This window comes from Neofelis nebulosa, chromosome 9 (assembly GCF_028018385.1).
Source record: "Neofelis nebulosa isolate mNeoNeb1 chromosome 9, mNeoNeb1.pri, whole genome shotgun sequence".
NCBI classification, from domain to species: domain Eukaryota; kingdom Metazoa; phylum Chordata; class Mammalia; order Carnivora; family Felidae; genus Neofelis; species Neofelis nebulosa.
The window spans coordinates 97,954,071-97,967,532 of NC_080790.1; the positions used below are offsets into that span (position 1 = coordinate 97,954,071).

Genomic DNA, 13,462 nt, shown 5'->3' on the forward strand with positions numbered 1-13,462 from the left:
TATGCTAGAGTAGTTTTGCTCCCCACCTCCAGCGACAAGTAGAAGAACCAGAAGGTTCAAAAGGATCTTTTATTATAGGCAAATGGATTTTCAAGGGGAAAAAACTTGAGAATCACCATTTTAGGCAACAGATCACAGGACTAGAAAAGACCTGAGATCTTTGGTCAATTTCCCATGTATACTGGCATCATCTCTGACCACTTCTTTGAGAAGAATTCACAACCTCTCAAATTAACTCATTCATTCAAACGCATTTCAGAACCTCTTCCCAACATGATTCTATTCAAATTTTAGCTGCTGAAGCTGAGGAATGGGACATGGTTACCACACTTTGCTGCCTGTGTAACCAAACAAATACATTTGAAGTGTTCCATAATAAAGTTTTTAAAATTAGATTATCACAATAACCATGCTAAGGCATCAAAATGTGCTTGACCAATCTCATTAAGTGAGCCTGTCATATAATAAAATATGAATCCTAACACTGTAGTCTGTCCCAACCATAAAATCAGAAGTGACATTTTAGAACCTCTGAAATAAAATGCCATTCATGTACAACCACATTTCAGTGAAGCCAGTCACATTCTAAAGGAATCAGAAAATGTCTTTCCATTACAATTGAACTAGAAGGCCTGCCTACCTTGAAGGTCCCTCCAGCACTGAGAAAGAATTCCATTTTATTCAAAACCTTCCCACAATTAATACCTGTATCTTTTTTTAATACCCTTAACTTGTTTAACAGGCAGGTTTGTTGGTTTTTAACAAGAGCATACAATTTAAATTGTAAATTAAAATCAAACAATTTAGCAAATCTCACAAAACACATGTTTTCAATATTCCAGATCAGCAGAATGAAGAGTTCAAGTAAGAGAAGATTAAAATTCTCCAAACTTCACTCATTGGTGATGACCATATGGAGTAGAATGTAAAATTTTGCTCAAAGAGACAAAAAATCTTCTCATCTACTAATTTTCCCAGTTTCCGTGAATTTAAATATTAACTGAAATGCCAAAAAACCTTCGTTTTAAAATCCCATAAATCCCAATGCTATTCTGTTCCTTGCTATTTCAGGACCATATCCAAAACGAGTTAACAGAACAACTTAGAAATCACTAGGCAGGGTTGAAAAGTAGACCCTCTGATGTAAATATATGGTTTTCCTGGGTTTGGTTGTTTCTTTACGGGATTCTGTTGCTTCGTTTTTTTTAGATTTATACTTTTATGGACATAAGAACATGTACTTGGTGTAGACTCGGCTGGAAGAAAAGTCTATCTGGAAATACTTGGACTGAGACAATAGTATAATTCTGCAAAAACAAAACAAAACAAACCGAAGTCTAGAAGACAATCTAAAATTAGTCATTAATTTTTTTAACATCTTTTTAACTGGGTTTGTTTTTAAAACGACTACCTTATATACATTAATCATCTGCACCCCTGATGTTCAAACTAGACTACAGTAGATCCAGCGATGACTAATGGTCGGGTGGCTTGGTCCACAAGAAACTGGTGGCAAAGAGAAACATTTCATCCAAGATTCTTTAGATTCTGACCCCATCCCTGCAGGGTTAGGCGAGTGAGAGGTGTCCTCACGCGGGGAACATTCTGTCTTATGGGGCGCTGGTCACGTGTACATAACTGTCACAACTCAACCGTAAGAACAACTCTTCATATCTGTGCATTTTATTGGCAGTCAAGCTCCATAAACATTGGGACATTTAGACAATGGGCAAAAATAGGAAATTTAAAATAGAACATTATAAAGGGAAGGGGGAGGGGGTCCTTGCTCCGGAAATGCTGCCTACGTGTTGTTTGTGCAACATTCCACCGAAGAACGGGCCGCGGGGATGCTCGGAAATTCTGCCACCCGGTAGTCAGGACCAAAACAAACAAACAAACAAAAACAAAAAACAAAACAAACAAAAAACGGTAATAATAAGGCGCGTTTAGCGTGAACCCAAAACGGAGCCCTGCAGCCAGGGCCGCGCCGGGGCTCGCCGGGCACGTGGACGGCTCTGCAGCCGCGGCGACGCCCGGAGCCGGCCCGGGGACTTGGGGCTGCGGGGGCCGAGCTCGCCAGGGCCGCTGGCGGCTGGAAGGGCCCCGGGGACGGCGCGGGGGAACCCTCGCGGGGGCGGCCGGGGACAGCCGGGAGCGGGGTCAGGGGTGGCTCCTCCCGGGCCCGGCCCCGGCCCCGCCCGACTGACCTGTGACGCTGGCCCGGGTGACGCGCTGCACCACGGCTTTCATGGCGGCGGTTGGGGCGAGTGGGGCGGCGCCGCGCTCCTTCCGGCCTCCCGGCTCTGCGTGCGGCTCAGTGGCCGGCGCCCTCTGGGGGTGACACCAGGAAGCGCGCCGGACGGCCCAGTCAGACCCGGTTGGCGGCGGCCCTCCTACGTTGGCCACGCCCACCTACAGGTTGGCCTCGCCTGCATAGGTCACGCCCACCTGGTGATAGGCCCCGCCCCTCCCTCAGTCCCGCCCAGGCCACAGGTGGGCCCAGCTCGGACCCTGGGACCCAGAAACCCGCGCCCAGCTGTCACCCCCTACCCAGACTCAGTTGTGCCCAAACCGCAGTTTCTGCACCGGATGTTTCTCACATCTCCGACCTAAGAGCCAATCATCCCTAAATCCCAGCTTTGTTCTGAATCCTAATCCCGTGTTCCTCCTTCCACCCTTCCGTCCAGATGTTCCCAAATTCCTTTTCTCTTGTTTTCCTGCCTCAGTGCTTCTCAGAAACCAGACAGAACAGAATCTGCTGCCTAAAATAGCCATTTAACTACAGTATGTAAGTATTCATTCGACTTAACCATGCCATGGTAGTGCGTTTCTCTAATACTAATACTTAGCAGCTCCCCCATCCAGGGTTGTTAGAGGAGGTGTAAATAAAATAGACTGTGTAAAAATGATTTGAAAGCCGCAAAGGACTGTACAAGTATTACCCTAACAAATTATTATCACTGATAAAAATAAAGCCCCTTTCCGTGTGCCTTCTAGTTATTACTGGGTATTAAGAACAGGCTATCCCAAAATATGGCACGTTGGCATATTGAATACTTTAATGGAGCTTGAGAAAGAGGCAGAAGCAGGAAAGTCACTCTGACCTTCCTCCCACCCTTCTATCCTGAAACACCCCATAAACCCATAGGTGAGAGGTGCACTCGTATCTCCAAAGACAAAGGGATGGCAAGAACAAACAGGCCTTTCAAAGTTTCCTCCAGTTTACTATGCTTACCTCATACTCCTTGGCCTGTCATATTCCTCCATGATGTCCACTCTCCATCAAAAATAGCGTAAAAGGGGGTGCCTGGGTGCCTCAGTCGGTTGGGCGTCTGACTTTGGCTTAGGTCATGATCTCACCGTTCATGGATTCCAGCCCTGTGCTTGAAGAGCATTCGTTGGCATCTGTGCTGACAGCTCAGAGCCTGGAGCCTACTTTGGATTCTGTGTCTCCCTCTCTCTCTGCCCCTCCCCTGCTCAGACTCTGTCTCTCTCTCTTAAAAAAAATAAACATCTTTAAAAAATGTTTAATAAAATAATAAAAAATAAATAGCATAAGAATACACAGGTCTAACTGTTTCTTCAGGTCTTCATTTTCTTATGAAGGCCACTCTGTCATGTAAAATTTAAATAACTATTTGTACTTTTCTCTTTCAAAATAAATAAACTTAAAAATTTTTTAAAAACTTGAAAGGGGTCTTGGGGCGCCTGGGTGGCGCAGTCGGTTAAGCGTCCGACTTCAGCCAGGTCACGATCTCGCGGTCCGTGAGTTCGAGCCCCGCGTCAGGCTCTGGGCTGATGGCTCGGAGCCTGGAGCCTGTTTCCGATTCTGTGTCTCCCTCTCTCTCTGCCCCTCCCCCGTTCATGCTCTGTCTCTCTCTGTCCCAAAAATAAATAAAAAATGTTGACAAAAAAAAAAAAAAAAATTTAAAAAAAAAAACAAAAACTTGAAAGGGGTCTTGAGGTAAAATGTTTAAGCTCTGCTGATTTAATGTAAACAAATTTCAGATTTTAAGTTTTTCTCACTCCTAGGGTCTCTGGCTGGGTCTGACAATTAAACTGACAAAGATTAACTGGAGAACCAGTGCGTTGGAGGGGGCTGGACAAAGGATCCGAAGAGGGCTCTCAGCTGAGGGCTCAAACTTACAAACTGTCAGAGCTGAATCAATTAAGCAACCAACTGAGCCACCCAGGTGCCCCATATTTTTAATTTTTTTTAAGAAACTCTGCCCCCAATGACTCCAAGAGTCACATGTTCTACCGACTGAGCCAGCCAGGCACAACCACGTCAAGACCCCTTTACATTACTAAAAACTATGGAACACCCCAAATAGCTTTTGCTTATCTAGCTTATATCCAAGGAGATTTACTATATTAGAAATTACAACTAAGAAAAATTGTTAAATATTGATTTCTATAATATTTACAAACAACACTAATAAGGGGCACCTGGGTGGCTCAGTTGGTTAAGCATCCAACTCTTGATATCAGCTCAGGTCATAATCTCACAGTCATGCTGGGCATGGAGTCTGCTTAAGAGTCTCTCTCTCCCTGAAAAACAAATAATCCAGTGAAGAAATGGACAGAAGACATAAATAGACACTTCTCTAAAGAAGACATCCAAATGGCCAACAGGCACATGAAAAGATGCTCAATGACACTCCTCATCAGGGAAATACAAATCAAAACCACACTGAGATACCACCTCATGCCAGTCAGAGTGGCTAAAATGAACAAATCAGGAGACTATAGACGCTGGAGAGGATATGGAGAAACGAGAACCCTCTTGCACTTTTGGTGGGAATGCAAACTGGTGCAGCTGCTCTGGAAAACAGTGTGGAGGTGCCTCAAAAAATTAAGAATACATCTACCCTGTGACCCAGCAATAGCACTGCTAGGAATTTACCCAAGAGATACAGGAGTGCTAATGCATAGGGGCACTTGTACCCCAGTGTTTATAGCAGCACTTTCAACAATAGCCAAATTATGGAAAGAGCCTAAATGTCCATCAACTGAGGAATGGATAAAGAAAATGTGGCTTATATATACAATGGAATACTACGTGGCAATGGGAAAGAATGAAATATGGCCTTTTGTAGCAACGTGGATGGAACTGGAGAGTGTTATGCTAAGTGAAATAAGTCACACAGAGAAAGACAGATACCATATGTTTTCACTCTTATGTGGATCCTGAGAAACTTAACAGAAGACCATGGGGGGAGGGGAAGGGAAGGAAAAAAAAAAGGGAGGGAGGGAGCCAAACCATAAGAGACTCTTAAAAACTGAAAATAAAGTGAGGGTTGATGGGGGGTGGGGGGTGGGCATTGAGGAGGGCACCTGTTGGGATGAGCACTGGGTGTTGTATGGAAACCAATTTGACAATAAATTTCATATTGAAAAATTTTTTTTCTTTTTAAGTAATCTCTACACCCAACGTGGGGCTCGAGCTCACAACCCTGAGATTTGCACATGCTACCAACTGAGCCAGCTAGGCATCCCTTGTTTTGTTGTTCTACCATTCTTTAGGAGTTGTCTTTATCCGAATGGTCTAGTCAGATGGCTCAGGCCCACCTTCCTGCTTCTCCAGTGGGAGGGGCCTCAGGAAGAGGAGCCCATGCCCAGGAAATGGCTCATCACTCACTCACACCCTCTTACTGATGTGGCCCCACTTTCCTTTCAAAGAGGCAATAGACTTTGACAAATACTCCTGTGGAAGAAAAAGTCAACAGTCTCTGCCACAAATTCCAAATAGGAGTACTTTTCTGAAGACACTGTGTTAATGAACTGTCCATTTCCAGCCATTTTAAATAGAAGATGTTATTAACCTGATATAAATCGGAGACAAAGAAGTAACTGTTCATCCCAGAACCTGTGAGTTGTGCATAGAATAATTACTTTTACATTCCCTCCAGGGTGGTGACTATGGTAGGTACTCTATGGACGTGACCTGAATAGGTGAATGAACAAATGAAGAAAGAATAAGTGAAAAATGAACTAGACAGTTTCTGCTTCTGAGTTAGTTGTGCTATGGGAGATATTTTTTGTGTATAGTAATATCTGGATATGACATATTTTAGCACTAGAAATACACGTAATACTAAAAATTCCCTTTGCACCTTCATCCTTTCTCTGATGATATAGGATGCTGCTCTGTCCCAAATCATCAACCACCATTCTATTAGATAACATGTAATATAGCCAATGGATAGAATATGTGGCCAAATTGCTAATTATCTCAAATTCACTGAACTTTTTTTTCAAGTAGGCTTCACACCCAACATAGGGCTCAATGCGGGGCTCAAACTCATGACCCTGAGATCAAGACCTGAGCTGAGATCAAGAGTCACTTAGCTGAATGAGCCACCCGGGTGCTCCTGAACTTCTGTTTCTAATAGAACCCTGATGGGGGAGGGAAGGGGCACCTGGTTGATTCAGTCAGTTAAGCATCTGACTTTCGGCTTAGGTCATGATCTCACGGTTCGTGGGTTCAAGCCCCACATCAGCCTCTGTGCTGACAGCTCAGAGCCTGGAGCCTGCTCAGATTCTGTGTCTCCCCCTCTTTCTGCTCCTCCCCCACTTGCACTCTGTGTGTGTGTCTCTCTCTCAAAAACAAATAAACATTAAAAAAATAAATTTAGAACCCTGGGTAGTTTTTCATTTGTGATCTGGCTCTCACAACAGCATAAAACATTCCAGTAACTTGAACTTTCTGGCATTTGGATTCTAGAAAAATAAGAAGTTTTCAGTGTTTCTTTTCAAAGCTTATAGTCAATAGCTCCCTCTCTGCTTTATGAGAGGAGGTTGGTATGATGCGAAAAGCTTAAGCTTTGGTGCCAGAAAACCCTTGCTTTCTCTCCCAGCTCTACGCCTTTCTGTGTGACCTTAGGAAATATGGTTTAACCTCATTTGGCCTCAGTCTTCTTATCTGTAAAGTGAAGATAATATCTTATCTGGATTGTGGTGAGGAGTAAACATAATACAGGAGATCTCAAAAAAATGATCTTGAAGCAAATAACCTAAGCATATTTTTACAATTACATATATCCATCATATCTGTCTGGGCCAAATCTGTCATTTTGGAAATGATTATAGATCGTGTAATTCATCTTAAAAACTCTAATTCAGTGCTTAAGATTCTGTGTTCCTCTGCCTCTCTCCCCATCTTGCGTTCTCTCTCTCTCAAAAAAAAAAAAAAAAAAAAAGTTTGAATAAAAGTCTAATTCAGGGTAAAGCAGAGCTCCCCTGAGTGTTTAAAGCCAACACTCTGCATGCTAGAGCACTCTGGAGCACAGTGTCCCCCCAAAAGCTTATTTTTCAGCCCCAGTAGGTGGATCTCGATGGCTTAGGAGAACCTCAACTGTTGCTTCTTTGACTGCTGCCACTTAGATATATTTCTGGTTCCATCAGTACACAATTGGGTATGATTTTCTTCTCTGAAAATAGACAAAGGTCAGGAGAGTCTCATGTTCATTTTGACATATGCTGAATCTGTGACAGAAAAAATACATAAACGTGGCAAGATAGCCCTCTGATACGCTATCACCAGAAAGACCCTGTTAGAAATAAGCCCATCAACCCAATCAAAGGAGAGACATGGAGACTCAGAGCATGGTGAAGTGAGGCTTTAATCAACATTCTTGTAAGAGCAGGTGTCTGATGGACAGGCACACTCCGGGCAGTTACAACAGACAATTTATCTCCTAGCATCCAAGTCCCTCCCCTGGTTCCTTATTGGCTGAGTACTACAGAGGTTACAGCCTTACCCAGATGTTGCTTATGCGCATATAAGGCAAAAAGTAGTCCGACTTGGGGCGCCTGGGTGGCGCAGTCGGTTAAGCGTCCGACTTCAGCCAGGTCACGATCTCGCGGTCCGTGAGTTCGAGCCCCGCGTCAGGCTCTGGGCTGACGGCTCGGAGCCTGGAGCCTGTTTCCGAGTCTGTGTCTCCCTCTCTCTCTGCCCCTCCCCTGTTCATGCTCTGTCTCTCTCTGTCCCAAAAATAAATAAATAAATTAAAAAAAAAAAAGTAGTCCGACTGGAACAAATGTACATTCCCTGAGGTGATGTAGAGACTTTCAGTCCCTCCTCCCTTTGTTCTTTGGCGCATGCTCATTGCAAAGCCAGCAAAAATAAGCCCACAAAAGGGAGACAGGAAGAAGAACCTGGAAGTGAAGTGTCTAAAGGTTTGGGACTCCACGGAGGGGGGGGGGGGGGGTACATATTTCCAATAGGTTGTAAACCTATTGTTAATTAGACAGCATAGCTTTTATTTGGTATTTCTGAAAATGAATCATCTCCCTTTACATCTCAGCCCTGCCTATCTGATCCCTTCCACAAAATCCTCTCAAATTACTTCCTTACCTTGGATGTGACCCTCAACTCACCTGTGGTGTTTGGTGAGGCAGCAATTACCAGGCAGGGCTGGAAACTGAGCCCCTGAGTCCTGACACTGCCAATGACTGAGTGCTGTCAGGACGCTGTAAAGAAAAATTATCCTAAACTTGGAGTATCAGGCAAAAGGAAGGTAGCAAGTACTTTTTAAATTTTTTTGTTTAATGTTTATTTATTTGCAAGAGAGAAGGAGACAGAATGTGAGCAGGGAAGGTGCAGAGAGGGAGACAGAAATTCCAAAGTGGGCTCCAGGCTCTGAGCTGTCAGTAGAGAGCCCAACGCAGGGTTCCAACTCATGAACGGTGAGATCATGACCTGAGCCGAAGTCACTCGACTGAGCCACCCAGGTGCCCCTAGCAAGTGCTTTTAATGTGTTTAATAATCTGTGATATTGTGATTTATAATAAGAAATATATATTTGGTCTTCTTTTATTCCTGGTACAGAGCTCCTAAAATCCTTGGAATTTCCTAAGTGATGACAGTGATAAATGTGTCTTTTGTTACATTAATGAGGTGATTTTTGGACTCCACCTAAAGATGAGGCCTGGTTGTCAGGAGATCCAATCATGTGATTACAGGGTTAGAACTTTTAGTCTCACCCCCAACCTCTGGGGAGGGTAAAGGGGCTGGAGATATGGTTCCATTGACAATGGCCCAGGATTTAATCAGTCATGCCTGTGTAATGAAGCCTCCATAAAACCCTAAAAGGATGGGGTTCGGAAAGCTTCCACATTGGTAAATGCATGGATATTGGAGAGACATGTGCTCGGAGAGAACATGGAAGCTCTGCTCCCTTTCCCCACACCTGGCCCTGTGCTTCCATCTAAAACATTAGATGGTTGGGGCGCCTGGGTGGCTCAGTCGGTTAAGCGTCCAACTTCAGCTCAGGTCACGATCTCGCGTTCCATGAGTTCGAGCCCCGCGTGGGCTCTGGGCTGATGGCTCAGAGCCTGGAGCCTGCTTCCGATTCTGTGTCTCCCTCTCTCTCTGCCCCTCCCCCGTTCATGCTCTGTCTCTCTCTGTCTCAAAAACAAACGTTAAAAAAAAAAATTTAAAACATTAGATGGTTGATTGGAATAAATGTACATTCCCTGAGTTACTTCCCTTCATACTAAGCCACTCACCTAGTCAGTAAAATGTTTCCCTGAGTTTCTGTGAGCTGCTCTAGCACATTAATGGAACCCAAGGAGGGGGTCATGGGAATCTCTGATCTATATATAGCCGGTGGGTCAAAATATAGGTAACAACCTGGACTTGAGACTGGTGTCTGAAGTCCAAAGAGAGAGTTGGAAGTGTACTGCCACAGGCAGAAGCACAGGTGAGAAGGAGCTGTGCTCTACAGGCTGTGACTGGCATCTGGGGGGGAAGTGACAGTCTTGCAGGATGGAGCCCTTGATCTGTGGGATCTGATGCTCTCTCTGGGTAAATAGTGTCAGAGTGGAGTTGAACTGTAGGACCCACAGCTAGTGTCCGAGAATTGCTTTGGTGTGGGGAACCTCCCCCCTCGACACACAATTGTAATTAGTTTCCACTCAAAGATTTTTTTTTTTTTAAATTTTTTTTTCAACGTTTTTTATTTATTTTTGGGACAGAGAGAGACAGAGCATGAACGGGGGAGGGTCAGAGAGAGAGGGAGACACAGAATCGGAAACAGGCTCCAAGCCATCAGCCCAGAGCCCGACGCGGGGCTCGAACTCACAGACCGCAAGATCGTGACCTGGCTGAAGTCAGACGCTTAACCGACTGCGCCACCCAGGCGCCCCTCCACTCAAAGATTTTTTACAGGCCCACTCAAAAGTTCCTTAATTATCTAGGGGAATGCACCTTTGTTTGACCCATCATTTACCTATGATTAAAAGGTTACACATCAACTTGTAGATTTTTGACCAATGAGGATAAAAGTGATTCCTGTCTAGGAAACAAACAAACAAAACCCCTAAATATAGGTATTTACCACCCTGTAGAATATTAACCAGAAACCTTATTCTAACATTTTTCTCCAATGCCTAAATTATCCCTGTTCCCCTGTGCTCCTTGAACTAGCTTTATCATCCTACTGTTTTTTTCATTGAGTAGTTGAACAAGTCTTTGATATTTGCTCATCTGGTTTTATATTAGATTCATGTTTTTAACTTTTTGAAAATTATATATATATATATATATATATATATATATATATATATATATGATTTTATTTTTAAGTAATCTCTAAGCCCAATGTAGGGCTTGAACTCACAACCCCAAAATCAAGAGTTGTGGGGTCTACTGTATAAGCCAGCCAGGTGCCCCTTGAAAAGTGTATTTTGACAATCCTCAACTTTAGAATAGCCATCCTTCCGTATCTAGATGGACTTTGCATTGGTAGTGTGCGCAGGGTCCCCAGGACCACCCCCAGGTTTGGTGATTCCCTAACAGGACTCCCAGGACTCAGCAGATAGTCATACTCATGGCTATGACGACTTACAGTGAAAAGATACAAAGCAAAATCTGCAAAGGAAAAAGGCACGTGGGACAAAGTCCAGAGGGAACCAGGCCCAGGCTTCCAGACTCTTCTTCTGGTACAGTTTTCCGGTGCTGGATTCCTCTGGCATCATGTGACATTTCCAAAGTGTTTACCAGGAAGCTCGTTAGAGACTCCGTGCCCACAGTTTTGACTGGGGACTGTTGATGTAGGTACCTTCTTGTAGAGGCTGCTTTTAGGAAAACAGGCTTGAGCAATGGAATGTGGAAAGGGCCCACAGCGACCACCTGGCTGAATACAGACAGGCCCTTCAGGTGACCCACCTCAAAATATCCACAGACCCTAAATGACCAGTGGACTACTTACAAGTAGGCAGTTACCAGAAAAGGGAGAATTCCATACATCGCCGTATCTCCTCTTCTTCCCCCTTTAAAAACAGCTCTAACCCACTGTCTCGTTGCAGACAGCCTCTCCTCTGCTATCCAGCCCGCCACTCCCTGGCAGTGTATTCAGTAAACTTCTATCCCCTTTGTTCTGCCTCAGGTGAACTCTTTCACCTCGAGCATCACCGACTTCCACCTGATCATCGTCCCACATTTGGGGGCACCCATCCGATCAAGAGACATCCCATTTAGACACCACACTTCTGTCTAGCATGCACCAAATTCCCAGATCCTCAAATGGAAAGGAAGGTATTCCGCAAAGAACCACATTGTTTGCACAGTTTAGCAACAGGGAGCCAGTCTTATCAGTTAGAGAATGGTAGAAACTCAGAGGAAATCCAAGTTCCTGGATGCCAGCCGAGGACCTACCTGGCTGGCCGGTCTCTTTAAGGATAGCCATGTAGGACTGCTCTCTCGACTCTTCTGCACAACTAGGTTACACACTTATAAAGGACACAGATGAAAGGCCTCCTCGGGGACTCCAAGGCAGATTGCCAAGTTGCCACCCCAAATCTGTTCTCCCTGTCTACCTTAGCAACAGAAGAGCAATATGCCCAGTTACACAAGTGCACCGCCAACTCCCATCAGCTCAGGGTGGCCAATGAGATGTAAGCGGAAGTTGTCAGGTGGGACTCAAGGAATACTCAGGTAAGAGATGGCAGGCAGCCCCATGTCCCTTTGCAGCGCTCCATTCCCTCCTGTCCGGGAGTGTGGAGTCTTCAGCAGCCATCCTGTGAATGAGAGGATGGAAACCACTTTCTATGAATGGAGAATCAGAAGGACAGAAGGATCCTGGGCCCCAGATGACTCCATGAATCCCTTCTACCAGCCCTGGACAGCCTACTGCTGGATGCTCCCATGAGAACAAACCCTTATGAATGTAAGCTGCTGTGGTCAGGCCACGGTTACTAGCAGCAAAAAGCAACCCCCACTTTCTATAAAGCCTATCTTTTAAAAAAAGAAAAGTTACTCAGTCAATACTGCCAGACCTCTGAATTTAAGGAAGCTGGTTTCCAAACCTGTGAACTTTTCTCCAACAGGCAGTTCCCAACTTCTGAACGTACATTTAAGTTGCATTTGCAACATGGATGTTTGGAATTCTTAAAACTTCTTCCCAGAGAAACATTATAAATTATATTTAGTTGTTAGATTAGTCCACAAAGGTCTATTTAGGCCACAATTTGGCTAAACTGTAGAAATCACTGTGGCTCCAGGCTGTTTGGAGCCACAATTTGTTCTGTTTTACTGGTTGGTTAGAAGTGTTGTGGGGTGCCTGGGTGGCTCAGTCTGTTAAGCGCCCGACTTCGGCTCAGGTCATGATCTCACAGTCTGAGTTCAAGCCCTGCGTCGGGCTCTGTGCTGACAGCGCAGAGCCTGGAGCCTGCTTCGGATTCTGTCTCCGTCTCTCTCTGCCCCTCCCCCCACTCACACTCTGCCTCTCTCTCAAAATAACATAAAGAAATAAAAAATGTAAAAAAGAGAAGTGTTGGGGCGCCTGGGTGGCGCAGTCGGTTAAGCGTCCGACTTCAGCCAGGTCACGATCTCGCGGTCCGTGAGTTCGAGCCCCGCGTCAGGCTCTGGGCTGATGGCTCGGAGCCTGGAGCCTGTTTCCGATTCTGTGTCTCCCTCTCTCTCTGCCCCTCCCCCGTTCATGCTCTGTCTCTCTCTGTCCCAAAAATAAATAAAAAACGTTGAAAAAAATTTAAAAAAAAAAAAAAGAGAAGTGTTGTGGAGGAAGAACATGATCTTAGCACAAGCAGTTGGGGTTGAAGTGTTTTAAACAAGAAGAAAATGTAAGCAGATATATCTATCTATCATCTATCTATGAAAGCTTTTAAATTTTTTGAGTAGAGCTGACACTAAAAATCTTCTCATGGGTAAACACAAATTTCCACTTTGATGAAACTAGGAGCCACATAATGGAGGGGAAGAACCAGAATCCTTGGCGCTGTTAAAGAAAAAAATATTCAATTACCCTTGTTAAAATACAGTAAGGCAGACTTTATTCAGGGCAGGGAGAGAGAGGGGGCTCAACTCTGAATACAGCATGGGCAATTGGGAATTTCCAGTCAAGGAGCAGAGTGGGAGTCAGCGGATGGGAAATTACCAGAAGGAAACATCAGCAACAAGGAGGTTCTGGTTGGTTAAGCTGACCTAACGGGATCCTTG

At 44.7% G+C, this 13,462-nt stretch overlaps 1 protein-coding gene across 3 annotated transcripts in view; it reads right to left on the reverse strand.

Moving 5' to 3' along the window:
- DTD1 (D-aminoacyl-tRNA deacylase 1) overlaps positions 1-2,378 on the reverse strand; it is a 207,829-nt gene extending 205,451 nt beyond the window's left edge. For 2 of the 3 annotated variants that reach the window (XR_009248792.1, XM_058684777.1), the window contains exon 1: positions 2,208-2,378. Coding sequence is in view for 2 of the 3 variants with exons in the window: in XM_058684777.1 (XP_058540760.1) it covers positions 2,208-2,250 (43 nt within the window). In the remaining variant the exon portion in view is untranslated. The remainder of the gene's footprint in view (positions 1-2,207) is intronic. The other variant, XM_058684776.1, reaches the window with a different exon arrangement.
- Between the last annotated feature and the right edge of the window lie 11,084 nt (positions 2,379-13,462).